We start from the raw sequence: 22,353 nt of genomic DNA on the forward strand, positions 1-22,353 counted from the left end.
CTTCCATGCACATCACATCCTCTGAAGGATTGTGTTATTAATATATGCCATTGATGAGGAATTATGGATAAAACCCTAGAAACTCACATAGGGCTGCTTAGAAGAAGCATAGAAACAAGGGACTGGAATTGAATAGGAGAATACAGATGGTATTATTTCTGCAATCTTATATTCATTTATCAGGTAAGGATTTCTATTAACTTATTCATATGATTTGGGCAGTTCATATCATCTGTGAATTGGAGATTATCAAAGTAACTGAGATTCTATTAAGTTTGTTTCTTGAATTGCTGTTTTTCATTTGCTTTCTTTTCTTCACTGGATTTGAGCTATGACATGGTGCTCTGTAGTCATTTTTCTGAATGTAAAACCAAAGGGACTGCAATTCTTGCCTTGGCTTCTGTATCGGTTAGCTGATTTGTCATCCTCTGATGAGCATTTTAGCCTCAGCAACCCACCCAAGAGCTGGATTTCACAACGTTAACCACATCTTCCTTTTCTCTGTCATATTTATAGGATTTGGGGCCTGAAAAGAAGTAAATGAATCCTAAAAAAGGAAAAGAAAAAGAATAGAAAGTGAAGAACTCAAAGAAATCATGCCTATCACGATTAGGATAATATAGTCAATCTATCATAGATTATACAACAGTGGCCCATGATATTTCTATCTACAAACTCTATTTCATTATTTTTTAATTTATAAATGAATATACAGCCACAAGCCAAAAGCATGTAATTATATTAAAGGAATTTATTGCTGTTCCATAAAAAGTGCCAATGTTGTATAATGGCTACATGAGCCTTTTTTGATGGAGGGTCAGTTGTGCAGGGACAGTGAGTTCCAGAATAGATCATTTGGAAAACCACTGAAGAAGTGGTTGTTCTCCCAGATCTTGGGGAACAGAGTGATTTTGGAGTCCCCTTGTTTTGTTTTGTTTCATTTTTGTCTTGTTTTGAATATTTTGTTGTGTTGGTTAGTGGAACATTTCTCATTCTCTTTCTCTCTCTTTCTCTTTCCAGATACAATAGGTTGCTGTTTGTTTAATTGTAGGTCTTCGTAAGTCAATCAATCCCAACTAGCATGGGCAGCTCTTGGACTGTCCTAACCACTAGACAAGAACCAGAATATTGCTTTGGGAGTAGGAAATCCATTTTAAGTCCTCTTCACCATCCCTGGTAAAATAACTAATTAACTGAGTTTGGCCTGTTGGCCTACTTACTCTACAGCACAGGTCTGCAACCCTCGGCTCCGGAGCCGCATGCGGCTCTTTCAGCCGTCTCCTGCGGCTCCCAGTCCTCTGCCATGTGCAGTAAAAAAAAAAGTGGGACTAAAAAAGTTCAACCAATCAATTCAAATATGCAGGGTAGGTGCATATCTCGCCTTGGCTCCACTCTTCAGTCAAACCCTGTTCTGTGCATGTGTGCATGTATGCGCATGCGCACATATTTTTTGCGGCTCCCAGTTTTTCCTTTTGTGAGGGAATCGGTTCCAAGTGGCTCTTTCACTGTTTCAGGTTGCTGACCCCTGCTCTACAGCATCATATCATGAATAAAAGGAGGATGAGGAAAATACATACTTTAGAATAAATGTGATAACTAAAGAATGATTCAAAAATCAAAAACAGAGTTATTATGAAAAACATCCAGAAAAATTAAATGGAAAGAGGTTTTAACAAGAATGTTTTTAAAACCTGCTTGAAAAAAAATCACATGATAGATAAAATACTTACCATTAACCTCTACAGCAGCATCTATTCGACCACTAATTCCTGAAAATTCATCCTCAATACTCTTTGGGAAGTCTTTGTTCATCTTCCGTTTTGATTCATCATAGCTTGAAAAAAAGGAACATTGTAAAGGGGAAGTTCTATGTATAAATGTAGTGTTTGAAAAAAAAAGTGTTACATAAGAGTTGAGGTGAACTTAGAAATTTATTTTGTTATAATTCTTGCAATATCACAGGGTTTAATTAAGCCCTTTTTCTAACTATGTCTTTGCCTTTTTTCTTAAATATATACACTTGAATCCAAATGCTGTACAACTCTTGACAATAGCATCGAAGTCAATGGTCATCACTATACCTCCAAGCAGAGAATTATAGCAAATATATATGTGTATGTGAAGGAAATATTTATCTTTCTGAGTTGCAAATATTTTAATTCTATTTTCACTAAACCTATTTAGATATGTGGTGCCCTGTATTTGTCCATTTGTGACATCACGTGTCCATTGCTTTGGACAACATCTTTAATTAATGTGGAAGATATTTTATTTATTTATTTTTTATTTTTGGGACTTATATGCCGCCCTATCTCCCGAAGGACTCAGGGCGGCTAACAACAATAAAAAAACGATACAAAAGGTAAAATAAATTAAATAAACAGCCCCAATAAATAAGTTAAACTAAACAATTAAAAATTAAAAACATTTTTTAAAACCCTGTCGTCAGTCCAGGTCAGCCTGATGAAAAAGGAATGTTTTAAGGCCGCGGTGAAAGGACCGGATATCCGGGGCCATCCGGAGCTCAAGGGGGAGTTGGTTCCACAGGGCTGGCACTCCCACAGAGAAGGCCCTCCCTCTGGGGGTCACCAGCCGACATTGTCTAGCCGACGGCACCCTGAGGAGGCCCTCTCTGTGTGAGCGCACTGGGTGATGGGAAGTCGTAACCGGTAACCAATTCAGCTCATGCAGGAGGGGTGTAATATGGGAGTATCGGGATGCTCCCATCACTACCCATGCGGCCGCATTCTGCACCAGCTGGAGCCTCCGGGTGGTCTTCAAGGGCAGCCCCATGTAGAGAGCATTGCAATAATCTATACGGGAGGTAACAAGTGTGTGAGTGACTGTACGTAGGGCATCTCGGTCCAGATAGGGGCGCAACTGGCGCAACAGGCGAACCTGGGCAAATGCCCCCCTCGCCACGACACCCAATATGATCTTCAAAACTGAGTCGTGAGTCCAGGAGGACGCCTAAATTGCATGCCCAATCAACAGGAGGTAACACCTCTCCTACCATAACCAAAGATGGAACCTCTTGGACAAGTCGAGATGCTGGTACGTAAAGCCACTCAGTCTTGGCCGGGTTGAGCTGGAGCCTGTTCTTCCCCATCCAAATCCGTACCGCTTCCAGGCAACGGGACATCACGTCGAGGGCATCGCTGGGTTGGTTCAGGGTGGAGATGAAAAGCATATTGATGATACCTCACCCCGAAACCACAGATGATCTCACCCAGTGGCTTCATATAGATGTTGAACAGGAGAGGTGAGAGTACCAACCCCTGAGGCACCCCACAATTAAGGGGCCTAGGGGTTGACCTCTGCCCTCCTGCCAACACCATCTGCGAATGGCCCGAGAGGTACGGTGCCTCCTACTCCCAACCCCTCAAGACTTCACAGCAAGATACCATGGTTGATGGTATCAAAAGCTGCTGAGAGGTCTAATAGGACCAGGACAGAGGAATAACCCCTGTCTTGGGCCTGCCAGAGATCATCCACCAGCGCGACCAATGCCGTCTCCGTGCTGTATCCGGGCCTGAAACCTGATTGGTATGGATCCAGATACTCAGTTTCCTCTAGGACCAAAGGGAGCTACCGTGCCACCACGCTCTCAACAACCTTCGCAAGGAAGCAAAGGTTGGAGACAGGATGAAAGTTATTTAAAATAGCTGTATCCAAGGCAGGTTTCTTGAGGAGGGGCCTTACCACCGCCTCTTTCAAGGTGGCAGGGAAGCACCCCTCACTCAAGGAAGCATTAATAACTGCCAGGAGCCAGCCTCATGTAACCTCCCGAGCCGCATAAACCAGCCAGGAGGGACACGGGTCCAACAAACACGTGGCAGCACTTAATTTCCCCATGATCCTGTCCACTTCATCCGGAGTCACAGGATCAAACTCTTCCCATATATTATCGGACAAACCCATCGCTTCCCCCTCGTCAGATACTGCCCAGTCGGAGTCCAGGCCAGCCTGAATCTGAGCGATTTTATCCACCAGATACTCACTAAACTCCTCGGCCCGTCCCCGCAAGGGGTCCTCTCCCGTCCCCTGATTTAAAAGGGAGCTGGTCACCCTAAACAGGGCGGCTGGGCAGTTATCTGTGGATGCAATGAGGGTGGCAAAGTGAGCATGCTTCGCCACCTCCATTGCCACAAGATAAGATCTAGAACAGGATATATATGACTTGCAAAATGAACTGAATATGCACCTCAATATTTACTTATTAGGGCCAAGATTTTAAATGCTACTGAATGAAAATCTCATCAATTAAAATCATGCTCCTATGCTATCTTGACATTTTTCCTGGCAAGAAATGAAAAGAGGAGAAAGTGGATTGCCCATTTGTAAGTAATTAATCCAGGAAAAATCCAGTTTCAATCTGATTCATGTAAGGAAATCTGCATTTGATTTTTATGTAACTTTCCCATTTGTAAACTGATAAAGAAAGAAGAAATTTCAAGGCATGTTAGGAAAGAAACAATGCAATCACAATGAGAAATGTAAAAGTTATGTAATTAAGGGTACAATCACACCTTTCTATATGTTGGCTAAATAGATGCAGGATATCTCTTTTACTGGCTGAGGCAATATTCCAGTATTATGAACAAGACAGTATTTTTCCCCTTGGTCTCTTGTTCAGCACTTAGGAATGAAATTTCATGACTGATTATTTAAAGCCTATATTATTAGGAGACAATAAACCTGTAAAATTCATCTTCTACAAAGAAGAATGTCTTCTTTTCATCTTTCAGGTAGACGGCCGCATCTATGTGTAGGACATTTTTAGGAAATCCAAAATCTGCAATAGATCGAGGAGGGCCCTGCATGTGGAAACCATGGGTTGTCCAATAATGAGGACCTGGAGAACAATAAATAAATAAATATGATGACTCTACATAACCTTGTAATTTGAATTTCCAATTTTAATTGGATATCCTTGGGTACTTCCACACAAAGCCTTTTCAATGCTCTGGAATCAATTCAAATCTGTGTGATCACCTGCCCTTGTTTGGTTTTCACAATTTCTGACTCAGTCTGAACAAAACTTCATGGACCATGAGAGATGCATCATTATTTGAAGTTGCTTAGTGGGATAAATGTAAAAATAAAAACTGCTGCCTAGAAGAGGAAGTTGCCACCAACATTTACACCAAATGGCACAATTGCTACTCTATTTTTAATACCTGAAAATGCCATTTGGTGTAGATGTTGGTGGCAACCTCCTCTTCTAAGTAGAAGTTTTTATTTTTGCAATTCTTACACTAAGCAACTCAAATAATGATGCAGAATAGAACAACAATAATTATTAATATCAATTACAAAAGGCAGCTTTATTTGGAGCAGCTTACATTTTTCAATGATACCTTTAATATCATCAAACCACAACATCTGCCTAGCCCAAATCCTTGGGAAAGACTTGCTAGTTAATACTCTTAACACTCTAGAGTTAATCCTGGTAGTAATCTGGGTGTTGATTGCTGCAGAACAGCAGTCTTCATTGTTATTGACACTTTTTCTCCAGAATCTCCTTCAAAATTATGTGGTGTTATATGATTGACTAAGTTGAGCATAATCCATCAAGGAAATGTTATGCCTCCTGCTTGTGATTGAAAAAGAGCAACTGCTAGTAGAAATTTTCTTTTTTCTCTGCCTCCACTGTGCTGCTGGTACAGGCCCAGTAATTATAAGGGGCAGTAATAGCAGTCTTTCACACAAGACTGATTTTAAGGTAAACTAGAACCTTGGTTAAAGGTTACTATTACACAAATGATGAATACACATTCTCAGATCTAGTTTCCTAAGAAAACAACGCCAACAAAAACAACATATGTTTTCAAAACTGACCGACCCTTGAAAAAAAATGCAATTCCTCTCTCAGCTATTTCATAGGCAGCATCCACATTTGACATGAGCTGAGGGAAAGAGCTGGTAATGCTGAGTGGTTGCACATGGCTTGTGAGTTGAGCCTGCCTTCTCCAGAAGTACCTATTGAGACGGAGAAAGATAAAGAGAAGAAAAGAAAAGGGGAGGCTTACTGCACAGCAAACATACCCTAGGACTTTTGAGAGCACATGGTAATGAGCTTGCAAAATGACTTTATGGGAAGCTTGCTTATTCATAAAATAGGTGCTAAGTTGAGCTTGATCAATCCAAAGATACACATTTACCACCTAGCTAGAGGCATCCAGAGAAAAGCCAAAAGGCCAATGTGATAGATTTAATCATGCATTCCAAGCTCTGCCCCCCTTTGTACATACAGCACGTGTGGCACTGAAACCAGAATTCTACTTCTACTTTATGCACAAAGCTATTGGGTTACTTTGGGCCAGTCATTCTGTGTCAGCATGAGGAAGGAGGCGGCAATGGCAAAGCACTTCTAAAAATGTTATTAAGGAAACTGCATGGGTCAACATCCACCCCCATACCTATTAAAAATTGAGGAAAAATAAGAAGTCGGGAAGGGGAGTGTCAGGGAAGATGCCTACCCTTTATTTTGGAGGACATTTTAACACTGGGAAATTCATGCAATACTTAGGATTTCTATTTACTGGTATTGTTAAATGTCTATCCAGGTCATCCAGGTCATAGTTATCCCAAAGATGCTTTGTTCACGACTTTCTTGTTTTTTCTTTGAAGACATTTCGCTTCTCATCCAAGAAGCTTATTTAGCTCTGACTGGATAGTGGGGAATGGAAGGATTTATACTGCTTGCAGACAGCTGGTCATTTGCATTCTTTTAGAGAGTCATCTATCTTCAGTCTACCAGACAGTCCTTTCAACAGTTCCAAGAAGGCTCCACACCCATTCACTTAGCAACAGAAATTTTGGGTTCAGTTGTGAGTGAGGACTACCTGTAAAAGTAATTTCCATGCCCTTCCCTCCCAAGTTCTTTATTGAAATTCAGAGATAAATGGAGCTGGGATTGCTTTCTCTTTATTTTCCTAGTGCTACACCATATTCATCCATCCACATCTCTACACACAAAAAATGATCATGGTATCATCTAGAAACTGACCATTTTGCTGGACCAGAGACACCAAAGACAAAAATTCATACTCTTGTATCTTCTCATTTAGACTACTACAATTTGCCTTGTCCAGGACTGCCCTTGAACATGTCACAAAAACTGCAGAAGGCCTAGAATGTGCCGACCCAGTTGAATAACACTTTCCTGCAGGACCCTGCCTTGACTGATGGTGGACTTCTGAGCCAAGGGACTGATGCTTATCTATAAACACTTCTATGAATTGTTGTCTTCTTTTTTTTTTAATCCCATTTGTATCCCGCCCTTCTCCGAAGACTCAGGGCAGCTTACAATCTAAAGCACAAATCAATGTGCTTAGCAATAGCCTTCATTCTATGTATATGCCTGCTTATTAGGGCTTTCGGGGGGCCCCAAGCGGCATTTTTACAAAGTCAGCTTATTGCCCCCAACAATCTGGGTCCTCATTTTACCTACCTCGGAAGGATGGAAGGCTGAGTCAACCTTGAGCCTTGTGGGACTCGAACCTGCACTAATTCCAGGCAGCTGGTGTTACTTAAGGAGGCATTAGCCCACTGCTCCACCAAGGCTCTTCAGGCAGAATCTACCTGCCTTACACAATCTAGTAAGGAGAGGATGCTGCAGGATCCAGCCTGATAGAGACTGGGGGGCTGAGATCCAGAGAATGATATTCTCAGCAATAGTCCCATCTCTCTGGATCAGTTTACCCCCATAAGGTAGATATGCTGAAATCAGTACTCTTCAGAGGGGACATTCTATGACAACAGTTTTTAGTTACAGTTGTTATTAATAGCACCGATTGTTTTTTAAGGGCTTGACTTTGTATTTTATTGATGTTTTATTTAAGCTGCCTAAAACTGTGAGAATAGACAGCACAGAAAATAAATCTTTTAACACTTCATGTGAGTCATTGTATCTCTCTCCTTTTTTCTCTGCCAGACACGACAGAAGTCACGTCGAATGGCAAAATCATTGAGTCATTCCACAGCAGGAAGCAGAAAAAGGGGATTTTTAGGTGGGTTTTCAGAACCAAGAGTTGTGTGTGAAACAATCTTGTCAAAGGGGATGTTGCCTTCATTCCCAATATATTCCCATATAGCTGAAAACTGGCCTTCCAAAAAACAAACAAGCCAAGACCGTATTACTCTTCTAGAAATAAAACGTAATAGTCTACTGTCTACTGTGGGACACCGAATAAAGAAAGAATCTTACCTGTCTTTGAAGAAAAGTAACTCTTTCCCCAGCATTGTTACAGCATCAAATGAAAATTTGGAGTCACAATGATCTGGACTGTATGGTGTTGGTAGGTTGGAAAAAGGTTGACGTGAAACCTGAGGCTTTCGGGATCCAAATTCCCTTGGCCCTAGAAGATGATTCTCTTTGAACTAGGAGTGAAAACTCATTGTATGTGGCTGATATATTGTATTACTTACACATTTGCAATCCTCCAGAATTAGATAGATGGAGGGATAGATAGAAAGATAGAGATTATATAGTATTAGTATTACTTCTGAACAGTTCTAATTAAAAAAAACCCAGTTCCATTAAAATAGTCGTACTGAAATATATTTCAAGCCAAACCAAATCTCTTCAGTTGCAGAATGTGTGGCAAAATGTATACATTGATAAGGGATATTAATTGTTAACACTATTTATAGGAGAGCGGAAAAAATGAAAATAGTGTTTTAACATGAGCTTTGCAGTAGTTATACATAATCTGCACCCCTAGAACTGTGGTTGGGTATCCATGGAGTTATAGTTAAGAAAGTCAAGATGGCAGCCATCATGATATGATCAAAGACTTACCCATGGCACACACAAAAAACAGGTAGTTTCAATTATTATTATTTTTATTTATTTTAATCCCATTTGTATCCCCCCCTTCTCCGAAGACTCAGGGCGGCTTACAATTTAAGCACAAACCAATGTGCTTAGCAATTACACGGTCAGTGGCCACCATCTTTATATTTAACCATACCTTCCAGATGTGTCTGGGGACCTTTGTAATATCTGAAGCCCCTTTGATACAATTGCTGAAAATCTGATAGCAGAGTTTCTCATCATTTTAAAACATAAATCATGTAAGAAGTGGGGGGGGGGAAATCAAGTTTAGACCATAATAGAGAATCTTTCCCCAAACTCCTGGGGAAATTAAAATGAAACAAAAATGTTCTGTCCATTTTCCCAAATCACCTCATAATAAAAGTAGAAAATGTGGGCTGGAGAAGAACGTGAACGACTGTTTAGCATAGGGTAGTTAATTTTTTTTTTTTTTTTTTTTATTACATTTATATCCCGCCCTTCTCCGAAGACTCAGGGCGGCTTACAAGCTTAGCAGTAGCCTTCATTCTATGTATATGCCTGCTTGTTAGGGCTTTCATACACCCCCCCAAGCGGCATTATTACAAAGTCAGCTTATTGCCCCCAACAATCTGGGTCCTCATTTTACCTACCTCGGAAGGATGGAAGGCTGAGTCAACCTTGAGCCTGGTGGGATGCGAACCTGCACTAATTGCAGGCAGCTGGTGTTACTTAAGGAGGCATCAGCCCACTGCTCCACCAAGGCTCTCTAAATGCATCTATGTCTATACACCCAACAAAGAAATCTTAATGTGAATTTGAGCTAGAAAGTTGGTTGAACTCAGCCAATTGTGGTTTCTCAACAGCCATAATTTAGTATGGAGTCATTGGTGCTCCCAGAGTTTGGCTGTTTTCTTCCAAAAGTTTCATTACCAAACTAGGTAACACCATTAGTGCTAGTGGGGAATGGGGTTTGCTGTCATTTTGCCCTGTCGGTATTGGTGGGAGTGGTGATCCCTTGATTAAGTTGTTGTTTATGGTATTCAGACAAACAAGCTAACAGTAAGTAACAGCCCAAGATTCCCCACAGATCAACCTTGAATTAAAAATATTCTCTTCTAAAGTTTAGTATGATGACATCTGGTAATGATTAGTAAGTGTTAATTAATCATAGCCAGATTAGAAATTTATTTCAATTAATATTAATATGTCCTACTTTATAAAATGGAGATAGCACTGCATAAACGAAGAATGCAAATGTTTTGCATGAGTTACTAAAAAAAAGAAGGACTAGTTGTAAGGAAGTAAATAAATTAAATCTAAAGAATTTAAATGTTAAGAGGTAAACTTTTTTAAAAAGCCATATGAACTACCATATAATGCCTGAATCCCTTTCACATCATCTTTTGGGAGTCGGAAACCAAAGGGATGCTGATATTTGTAGGTCGGATACATCAAAGACGATGGATCAGTAGAATGGGCAAGGCCCAGTGCATGGCCAAATTCATGAGCAGCAACAGTGAATAAGTTGAATCCTATATAATAAAGATATAATGTTAATATTAGTAATATCTATAGGTTTATTGGATTCCTTGCTACTGATTGTGATGATAACTAGGGATCATTTGAGTTAAGTACTCAAAGCCAAAAGTCATAACTTTATTGTCCGATAATAGTCTGATGATACAATTTCCAGCTACAATAGAGCTGAAAACAACATTCTGCAGTATATGTATGATAAAGCAAAAAGTTTGAATATGATGACATTGTACAAGCAGAAATGGATGCTGGACTGTATAGTAAATATGAAAACAGATATTTCCCCTCTTTTTGGAACAACTGAATTAATTAATTACTTTTCATTTAGCGCTTTCCTTCCGTGCTTAGCATGATTGACTATCAACAACAGCAACAGCAATTTAAGACTTCAAATTTATAAAAGAGAATAAAATTCTATGCTAATTTTGCAGGAATTTCTCATTCTTTGGGAAAAAAAAACTAAGAAGGATATTTATATTCTGTACTGTTGCAAAATCAAGCTTTGTAAGTCAATGTTCCCAATAAAAAAGAATATTTGCAACTCAGGGTTGAAATGAGGGGTCCTTGATGCTCTCTGAGCTTGGATGTCACCTAGTTTGGATAATGAAATGTCTGCAAGAAAACAACTAAGCTCAGAGAGCACCAAGGACCCCTTAAGTCAATGTTCATGTAATTTAGCTGTTTCCCCCCCCCCCATAAAATGTAGCTCTTGAGATTTTATATACATGAAGTACAAGCCATATGTTAAAAAGGTAAAGGTAAAGGTTCCCCCGCACATGTGTGCTAGTCGTTTCCAACTCTAGGGGCCGGTGCTCATCTCCATTTCAAAGCCGAAGAGCCAGCGCTTGTCCAAGGACGTCTCCGTGGTCATGTGGCCGGCATGACTAGACACCAAAGGCGCACGGAGCGCTGTTACCTTCCCACCGTAGTGGTCCCTATTTTTCTACTTGCATTTTTACGTGCTTTCGAACTGCTAGGTTGGCAGAAGCTGGGACAAGTAACAGGCGCTCACTCTGTTACACGGCACTCAGGATTCAACCCGCCAAACTGCCGACCTTCTGATTGACAAGCTCTATAAACAGTTGATAGCCCTGATCTTCCAGGGTTGGGAAGAATTCATAAATCAAGGAAGATCTGTACTGGATCTACTGAAAAGCAAACTGTACTGTTGAACTAAACCTTGTGCATTGCAAAATATAGTGATTTTCCTGTTACTGAAGGACCAAGATGAATCCTTTTCTTCAGTTCATTTATGGTTGCTTGTGTATTTATTTATACAGAGGTCTGGTTTTGAACAAATTGCCCTTTTAAAGTATTTTCAGGTTAGGGTATAGTTTTATGCCTACCATTCATCCCCATCGTCCACTTCTCTGCATTGTCAAAATGAGTGTCTCCACCTAGACCTTCCCCAGGTGCAAAAGCATGTGCTAAGGTCCCTCGTGGCCCATCAAATGGGTAGGAGTCCCCATGGTCTATCAGAATATAGAAACAAAATGTGACCTTAGAATAATTAGAGAGTTAGGACATATTGTGAACTGTGTGGTGTTTTTTCATCCTTAGTATACGAGAATGCTATAAATGGAAGGGTTTCCGTGGAATTTGGCAATAATTGTAGAATTGCTCTCAAATAAACCAGTGACTGGATACAAAGACCAAATAGCCATTTCCTTTTAAGACAATCCTTCATAAATTAGAATGCAGTTTTTAACTTGGATTTTTTTTTTACCACTAGCATTCAGTGAATCAGAACAGAAGGTCCAGGATATCATCTGAAATAATATCCTTCCTTCCTTCCTTCCTTCCTTCCTTCCTTCCTTCCTTCCTTCCTTCCTTCCTTCCTTCCTTCCTTCCTTCCTTCCTTCCTTCCTTCCTTCCTTCCTTCCTTCCTTCCTTCATGTTTGGATTCTTTGTTTGGCTCCCTGTATAGCAAAATTAATACAGGTACTCCTTCACTTACAAGTTTATGTTTAACAAAAATTTGACACTATAATGCTGTTGGAAAAAGTGACTTACAACCCATCCTTGAAGTTCTGACCATTGCAACAGACATGTGATCAGAATTTGGGTACTTGGTAAATGGCTTGCATTATGATGGTTGCAGCATCTTGTGGTCATGCGATCATATTTTGCAGCCTTCCCAGCTGGCTTCGACAGGCAAACTGAATTTGGGAAGCTGGATTCACCTTATGATCCACTTAACGACCACAGTGATTCACTTAATGACAGTAGTAAAAATGATCATAAAATGAGATCTGGCCACGAGATGACTCGCTTTATAACTGTAACAATTTACAATGGAAATTCCAGTTCCAATTATGGTTGTAAGTCAAGGATTATCTGTAGAAGTTGTATATTTCAAAGGGCTACTGAGCATCACTTTACAAATTGATTTAAAAGTGTGAAATTAGATAGGATTCTTATTAAAATAGGAGCCAGATAAATTTCTCCCTCACATTCTTCTACTTACATTTTTCTGTATCTCTACCAGTCCTGTATCTTAGCAGCTATTGGCTAAGAAGAATAAATGCCTTCTCCTTTACTTTTGCCAAACTGACTTCTTCTAGACATTTACTTACCACTTTAAATATCACAAGAAATATAGCACATCATATTTTTTTCAACAGATGAAAGTGTTCCCTAAAAGATACCCCACGTTCACCTTATCCATACTCATAAGGGGGTCTTCCAACCCAAAAGGGCTTATAAACACAATAGTTGCATTATTTTGAAAACGTTGTCAGCTCTTTCCCAGTATAAACTTAGCCTATTAAGAATAAAGGCAAATATCTGAAATTTGGTATGAGGGATATTACCAAGAGCAGTTACCTCCATTTTCAAATGAGATCATGATATCTGCTTCTCCTGTTTTTGCCTTTATGAAGTTCAGTGGGGCAGCAGCACTCCATGTTCTCAGACCCATCTCTACAGCCTTGTCAACCTCTGCCTGAGTTAGGCTAGACGTGTATTTTTTTAGCCTGTGGAGAAGAATGCACATGCAGAATTAATAATTTAATTTAATAATTTGATTTCTATACCGCCCTTCTCCCGAAGGACTCAGGGCGGTGAACAGGGCAATACACAATAAAAATCGAATACAAAAATTAAAAAGCCATTAAACATCATGCCCATAAAATCAATACATATTAAAGTTAAAACCAGTTTTAAAAACCCAACCCCATCCCATCAGACCAGGCCAGCTTGTTCAAAAAAGAATGTTTTGAGATCGCGCCGGAAGGAGCGAAGGTCGGGGGCCATCCGGAGCTCAACTGGTAAGTGGTTCCAAAGGTCTGGTGCGCCCACAGAGAACGCTCTCCCCCTGGGGGTCACCAATCGGCATTCTTTGATCGGCGGCACCCTGAGGAGGCCCTCTCTGTGGGAGCGCACTGGACGGAGGGAAGTTGACGCCGGCCGCAGGTGTTGCTGTAGGTAATCCGGACCCATGCCAAAAGAATATAACAAGGCTGAGCCCAAGGGAGGGGTTAAATGGGTCATTAGTCTCAAGTCCCTTCAAGCCCACAAGATTTCTAAGTCCAGCCCACCTTGAATTCCATTGACTCTTATCTACCACCAATTTGCTTTGACCATTAGTGGTTCAGATTCTTGCAGAGAGCTTAAGTTTGCAATAAAACTATATATTCATTTGAACCGCCTGGACTCCTGATTTCCTGTGCTTGACAGCACATATGAAAAGATGGGAATGAGACTATAATGTAGCTAGTTAGGGAAAGGGTCTCAGAGTACGTGAAGCAGTTATAAAGCAATCATAACTATGGACATCAAGGCAATGTTCTTATTTGGAGGTTTTTCTTGAGGTTTGCAGAATTCTTCATCAGGCATTATGGTTGCAAAAAAGAAAGGGCAGAGAAGCAAAAACGAAAAGAAAAGAAAAAAGTTATAAAAGAAAGAGGGAAATAGTTTGATCTTATTTTGATCTATGGAACAAGGAATTACAGATAGCCCTTGAATTACAACACTTAGTTTAGTGACCATTACACAGCACTGAAAAAAGTGACTCCTGACCATTTTCCACACTTACAACCATTACACCAACCTCATGGGCATGAGATCAAAATTCAGATGCTTTTCAACTGATTCATATTTATGACAGTTGCAGGTGCCCCGGGGCCATGTGATCACCTTTTGTGACTTTCTGACAAAGTCAGTGAGGAAACTCAATTCATGTAACAGCTGTGTTATTAACTTAACAACTGCAGTGATTCACTTAATAACTGTGGCAAGAAAGTTCATAAAATGGGGCAAAATTTAACAATTGTCTCATTTAGCAGTAGAAATTGTGGGCTCAGTTGTGGTTGAGGATTACCTGCATTGTTTATTTTCAAAAGAAATTGGATTAAAAAAAATCTATGAAAAAATTATTGCATGGCAACACTTTAAATTTAATAGACGGAAAAGCCTGTAAACAGCAGTTCATAGTTTAAAGCCATACAATTGTTTACGATAGTTTGCAGTGATAGTTTTAAGCATCCTGTAGATGGCGCTCTAGTTATTTGTGAGTTATTAGTTGAATCAATCATTCTGATGGTGTTGGTCAGAAAAAAATTTCATGTAATGCCCACTCAACTTGTCAATGGATCTTGATGAAGGGGGAAAAAAAACCCTCTTTTTTCTTTTTCAATTTTTGTCTAGATTTTTTTAATGCAACTGTGTTATCTGAATATGAACTTTTAAAATATTGAAAGATAGAAGGTAAGGTATGAAAGATGGGATATTTTCACGCGAATGTATCTTATTTGAAATATCATAAGGATGTATCTCACATCTTAAACTTACACCTGCATATATGAGTAGCTTCCTTTGAAAAATATAGACTGAGGATGAAGGTTCGTTCTCCGAGCTTGTGGGTTGGTTTCTGAATGTTTTGTTACCAGGCTAGGTAACATTTTCACCAAGCCTGGTAACGAAACATTCAGAAACCAACCAACAAGCTTGGAGAACAAATCTTCACCCTCATCCTACACCCGAGCTACAGATATTAACCACTATTGCAAATATAGGTTGGTATGTTTGTTAGTGATGTTTGACTCCTGATGGTCATACCTTTGGGGAAATATTAAAATCCTATATCACCGAAGTACTGGCAAATGCTACTTGTGCAGTCAATAAGCAAGAGAGAGATTTGCCCACCTCCCTCAAATGGCAAATGTTGATATACCTCTATAATCTGTAATGCATAGGTGACTGGCAAAACAAGAAGACATCTAAATGGCAGAATAGCAAATAGCAAATAATATATGCAGTGTATGCCTCCCAGCATACACAAAGGACAGCACAGCAGGAGGCTGATGGTGCAGATCAGCAGAGGGGCTGGACAGCTCCGGGCGATAACTGCTCACTCAGGATAAGCCTAATGACTTAAGCTGTTGACAGCCCCAGGCATGGTCAGCCTGGTGGGAAGCCAGGATCTACACCCATTGTCACCTGCACTGGCAGGAAGCCCAGGTTTGAACTGATTGGATGCCATCCACCTGGGCAGGTACAAATAGATGCCAGGCTTCCCTGTTTCCCCAGTTTGTTCTGTTCAGAATAAACTCATCTTTACCCCAGCTCTGTGTCCGTCTCTATGTGAAGCACGCGACTTTACAATATAGATATTTGAAGAATGTTAATTCATTACCTGTATGTCAGTGTCCCTTTCTTCCACTTAGGTTCTCCTGGGAAAAGTCGATAGTTTGCTATATCAGGGACACCACAGCGAGGCTTCTTTATTATATCCATAGTGCTGTGGTCCAACTTCCCGGTGACTTGTAAGCCAAAGAAAGTTTGCATCTGCTGGACTTTCCTTGTCATGGAATTGCCGTCACTGATCATTTCTCCAGCTTGGTGTCTTCCTTTTGGTGTGTAGTATTTGTCAAGGTATTCCTAAAGGCAGAGACGTAAAGGAGTAAGTTCTCCTCTTATACATCAGAGGGGGAAGGAGATGACAAACAAATGTACAGCTTTGCATAAAATTAGGAAGCCCTCATTTAAATACTGTATAGATCTATGTCTGCTATAACGTATTCCTGAATTGCTTGTGCTGTGTTCATCTATTTAGTAACCCCTCTTCTTTAAAAAATAATCTTCCATCAGGTTACAATAAAACAACCCAAAACTACCATACTAAATTCCAGAGTGAAATACTCAAACTAAATTGTGACAATATTACCGTACACAAAATTTACAAAATGAGATAGAAATAAAATTTAAAACCTAGTCGAATAGTACATATTAACTGATTCCAATCGCTACTAAATTATCTGTATAATAAAAGTTGACATCATTATCATCATCATCATCAATATAATGTTTATGTGAATTGGTGCTCTGAATATTGTCTTCAATTGTTCAGTTGATCATTGTGGCTCGGAAACTTTAAAGCTCCTTATTATTTTTGTATACGATGTTTTCAAGAAGTCTTTAAATATTCTATAGCTATTTAAACTGGATAGGTTTTTCAAGCCCGGTGTGATATAGTTAATTAAATAACAGTTTGCTGCTTTTAAAATGATGGTTGTAATCTCTGCATTTACAGTGTCCATTTAGTGAGGTAGCTATAGTTTGCTTAACTATGGTGTATTAAACAAATCAAAGATGCAATGGATTTGTAGTATGCATTAAATTATAATCATACATCAGCCACATTGGTTTGGTTTACACAACTTGTAAAACTCAACTATATTGTGACTCAGCACATTACATGGCTATTTTATCATTTATTTGACAGTCTTCTCCAACCTGGAATTTCCCGGATGTGTTGGGATTGCGGCTCTCAAGATTATCAGTTGCCAACAGATGTTAATCCGGAAGCTGCAAGATTATTGAAATATATATCATCACTATGCCAAGCAGACATATGTGTTTGGTGTCTATGTGTACGAGGGAAACAGATGAAATGTGCCTTATTATAGTGTGACCTGAATCCTATGATTTACATATTTGTAAACCAAAGCATAAAAACTTTGCATCTTAACATGCAAATAGGAAGATATCATTTTTTTCCTTCCTTACTAACATTTAGAATTATGGTCACTCTAATGCAGGTTAACAATTTCCAAAAATGCTTTCCTAAAGTTATTAAAATGTTATGAAATTGAATTTCCAGTAGCTTAACATTTCTAATGATCCATATAGTTACAGGTTGCATAAAGTGCAGGCTTAATATTTAAAGCAAGATTCTGTTATATTTCCAGTATGAGTCTTCAAGACTTAAGACCCTGTTGACATTTAAAGCCTATTTCCCCCAATTGTACGGGAAAAGGAAATAACAAAACCACATGTCTTCTTCTAAATGGTGACAATGGTATCATCATTTGTGATAGAAATGCAGTGTTTCACTTACATACACAGCAGGATAAAAATGTTTGTCATGCAATAGAAAAGAGTTAAAACATCTTTCCTAATTTCTTCATAGGGCTACTAAGGGCGGAATCTATAAAACTATAACTTGTTTATCATAACATTTGAACAAAACTCTGCTGCATTGAAATTAAGTCCTGTTGATACCTACACAACCTATTTTTGGTATATGGTAGGCAGATGATCAGAGGACTGGAGACTAAAACATATGAAGAACATTTGTAGGAATTGAGTATGTCTAGTTTAATGAAAAGAATGACTGGGGTGACATGAAGCAGTGTTCCAATATCTAAGGGACTGCCAGAAAGAAGAGGGGGTCAACCTATTTTCCAAAGCACCTGAAGGCAGGACAAGAAGAAATGGATGTAAACTGAACAAAGAGAGAAGCAACCTAGAACTAAGGAGAAATTTCCTGACAGATAATTAATCAGTGGATAACTTGCCTTCTGAAGTTGAGGGTGCTCAGACACTGGAGGTTTTTAAGAAGAGATTGGACAACCATTTGTCTGAAATCATATAGCATCTCCTGCTTGAGCATGGGGTTGGACTAGAAGACTTCTCAGGTCCCTTCCAACTCTGTTATTCTGTTCTGTTCAGTTATGCTAACAGTTAAGCTCAGTTCAATTGAAAAATACAGTAGGACTTAGGCATTCAAATGTACACCTAAAATTGCAGCCTAAATCATTAAAGCATGCAAACCATTACCAACCTGGGCAATGTAGAAATCACTCCAGTTGGATGTTTTTGGCAATGCAAAAAGAGCCGGGGCTGCAGCTGAGTATTTCAAACAAAATATCAAAAGTAAAGCTGGGGAGAAGATGCAAAACACCTCCATTTCTTCCTACATATGAAGAGTGGCTTGAGAAGAGCAGACAAAGAGATCCCATTCTCCTTTTATAGAGGAAACCTGGTTTGGAAGCTAAGAGCTAAGATGACTCATGTCTCAGAAGGTAATTACACAGCTTAAAGCTTTGATGAAGGGGTAACACACCAGTACTTAGAGGAAAAGTTGGATTCTTTCTAACTCATTAAAAAACATAGGCAAGAAAGAAACATTATAGAATGCTACAGAAATTCAGTGTGTTGGATCCAGAGCAGAACATCAGTTTTATAACCATACTTATTGCTTCTTCACATTCCAATTACATCTACCGCCCCTTCTAAGAACCTCTTCGGAATATCAGAGGACTTATTCCATATATCATATAAAGCGTATTACCTATGAAATGAGCCTTTCTCAAGTGTAATGAATGACCACACTACCTGATTCTAACCATTGCATGATGGGAACATGGGGGACATCAAAGGAAAAAAATCCTTGATAACAGTGGATTGTTTCCTCCATAAAACCAATACATGGTAAACAAAACTATGAAAAACTAAAAATAAATCTCTGATTTCTATCACATGATTCCAAATGCTCTTAAAGAGAACTGTTTTCATAATCTTTTGAACCACTGTCAAAATAGAGGCTCATCCAACCTCATGGAGTAACCTTTTCCTGAGGGACAGGTCTACCATAGAGAAGGTCTTAATCAACCCCTCTGGCTTCTTTTAGGGTGGGCATGAGAAAATTATCTCATTCTTAGATGATATAGGTCTGCCAGACTCTATATGAAGAAGTTATTCTAGTATGTATATACTCTATGGCAGAAATTTACCCTGTTATTGCTGACATATGCTTTATTGTTTTATTGGTGCATGTGGTGTCATTAGTACAAATCTTCTTCCTCTTTCAGGTGTGGTGTGACAACAACAGTCATGTCATTTGAGGCCATAGTTAGCATCATTGGTATCATTACTTAAACTTACCATAGGCTTTGGAAACAACTTTGATCAAAGGCAGTTGGGAAGGTCAGTAAGAATAGTATAATCAAATATGTAAGAAGGATCATCCTTCTTGCTTATCTCTTCAAAGGATAGCCATTTTCTATCATTGTATGTATACTGTGAATGAAAAAGGCTGTTGCTTGAAGAGATACAACAGTCAGTGGAAGAACGTAATCTGTTATGCTTTTTTGTGAAGCGATTGCTTCACAAAAAAGTTGACCTTATGGAATCACTTAATTCTCTTGCATGTACGCATGACAATAGAAGCAAAGAGGGATCTATGTATACCTCAACAGGATGACCCAAAGACATCAACCGCAATGAAGACATTTGTTGTGGTGCAAGCATATGCATAAGGTATTGGACTGAAGGAAGCTTCATAATCACAGCAGATGCAAGTGCTGTGAAGAGGAAAGATTGTCTTTGTGCTTATGTACATTCTCTGTCTGTTGCATGTGTCTGTTGGATGGGTCTTCTAATTTATCTACTTTCACCTACTTAGAAAGTACTGCAAAAAGATATATAAATGTGTTTACTCTCAAAGACATATGAATAGTTTGACAAACTCCTATTACTGTTAATTATCCTAAGTGTAAGCTTTCTGGGTTATATTTTGAAAGATGTTTATGAAACAACCAGCACAATTATAGCGTAGTTTGTGTATGATGTGCAAAAAACACAATGAAAGCCCATTTTGGATGCATTGCAGTGTTGTTGCCCTGTATCGGCTTACTAAATTACATGGTACTTTGACACATAAATCAGCATTTTTCTAAATGAATATGAACTCCCTCTGAAATATACCCAGTTATGTTTAAGTATCATGTTAGAGTGAAATAGTTTATTGCAGCTTTTAAAGGCTTTTCAAAGGCTAGTCCAGGTTTTGGAGCAATTCTTGCTTCTTTCATCAACTCCAAGATGAAGAAGAAAGTTGTGTCATAGGATGGTGGTATTCTACTTGTGTTGTGCTTCTATTGTCTGGGAGCCCAAACTTTCTTCTATTCTTGGAGAAGTTGGAGAAGTTGCACATGCTTTCGTAGACATTAAGTAGAATACACTGTATTGTAAGCAAGAAAAGTTGGCTTCTTGGAACAGGTCTACTGAAATAATACTGCATTACTAAATGTATTATTGGTATATTAAATACTTAGCAAACACATTATATAAACATGCTGCGAACCATCCTCTATTAGCCTCTGTGATTCTACTTTTGGAGATCTTTTTTCAATTCTCTTTTATTGGCCTTTTTGTTGTCTTGTTATCATAGGGGATAAACACAAGAAACAAGAACCACGCAGATTTCAGAAAGAAAGGTTTAATGCTAGTCAAGGTAATATCACAATCTTGAAACATGTAATAACTTCCCAAATTTATAACAAGCTAATTACAGTGAAGGAACTTTGTCACGTTTCCTTTTTATGGCTCTTTTCCTACAGCCAATGAAGTTCTCCTTCTTCGTCTAATACTCCCAGTGTCTTGTAGCTGCTAACCCATAAAGTAGAAAGTACCACCAACATTAACCAACCAGAAGGCTACTGCGTAAGTGGCCCCTCAGGGCTGGCCTCCCTATATGGCCTGAAATTTCATTAACATTGCACTGAATTTTGTCAGCATAATATTTCGGAGGAGAGTCAAGGGTAAAAATTTCTTATTCTTTAGCCTATGATACAATTGACCATTGTGATTCTCTATCTATTCTCCCATGATGTGTAGCATGGCTCTGTGAGAAATCTTCAGTTTAGAGATAAAGAGAGCAAGATTTCATTCTTGAAATAATTTTCTTCTGTATTTCTCTATGGCAAGACACCTTGGTGAAAGAATCATCAGTGTCAAGAGGTATGTTCAGCAAAGAAACCCACAGCACTTTTAAAATTACAATTGTGTTCAAAATGTGGGTGTCGTTCTTCTGTCTGCATCTTGTACCTGTATACTTTTGCATCTCAGGTGGTGCAGCTAAAAAAGCAAATGAATATGCAGGCTGCAGCCTCCATTTTAGGCACAGCAATTATATCCTATAATCTATTTGTGTGATGGAATCAGAAACCACCATGACTGTATATCTTCCCAGAAGCACAGACATAAAGCCAAAAGGTCCAATAATGTATTTTGATTTTTTAAAAATTACACATACTGTATCCTTATATGACAGGAAAGGAAGGAAGGAAGGAAGGCAGAAATTATTCACACATTATTAGTTATTTTGAATACATTTGTAATTGTCAGCCCTTTAAGGTAGCTCAGATTAGGAAATCAAAATAATACATATTAAAACTACTTTTATTGTAAACTTATAGTAATGAATCTTTATAGTCCAGATGCACCTTCCTTTATCTTCATGAGAACTAGAAAGGATCCTATCTGAGATAGTTTCTTGGCTTACTGTTTTGTCCTGGACTTCTTTTATCTGACTGTTGTCTTGGCAACGGCTCTTCCTCTTGTTCCTCCATGCTACTCCTTCTGCCTATTATACTAGCTCAAAAAAAAATCTCAGATATTATTATTATTATTATTATTATTATTATTATTATTATTATTATTATTAGCTCAAAAAAATCTCAGACTAGCTTATCAATATTAAAACAGTGTTCCTTTGTCATGTAGTGTTTTGCTTGGAAGCCACTCAACGCTCAATCTGTCTTACAACCTGTCACCTGCCTTACAACCTGAACAGGAGCTGTAAAATATTTTTTTTTGCTTTTTGGTTTCCAGAATAACTCAGTTTTGATTTTTTTTCTCAGAAGGTTTCCCTCTGGTTAGAGATCTTCCTGAATCCATCTGGTGATCCTCTGTTAGGCCAAGCCCAGAGATGAGACAGAGATAAAATCCAG

At 38.9% G+C, this 22,353-nt stretch overlaps 1 protein-coding gene across 1 annotated transcript; it reads right to left on the reverse strand.

The window, feature by feature from the left end:
• Window positions 1-446: 446 nt before the first annotated feature.
• Window positions 447-21,972, reverse strand: LOC308668049 (matrix metalloproteinase-20-like; the record flags this gene model as incomplete). Its single annotated transcript, XM_081327709.1, has 12 exons — window positions 447-547; window positions 1,731-1,834; window positions 4,699-4,855; window positions 5,846-5,982; window positions 8,213-8,363; window positions 10,174-10,335; window positions 11,686-11,811; window positions 13,166-13,314; window positions 15,975-16,219; window positions 18,405-18,536; window positions 19,814-19,926; window positions 21,906-21,972. 12 exons carry the CDS (start codon window positions 21,970-21,972, stop codon window positions 447-449), a joined length of 1,644 nt encoding a protein of 547 aa, XP_081183835.1.
• Between the last annotated feature and the right edge of the window lie 381 nt (window positions 21,973-22,353).

The sequence above is a fragment of the Vipera berus genome, assembly GCF_964194415.1.
Source record: "Vipera berus genome assembly, chromosome: 4".
Lineage (NCBI taxonomy): Eukaryota > Metazoa > Chordata > Lepidosauria > Squamata > Viperidae > Vipera > Vipera berus.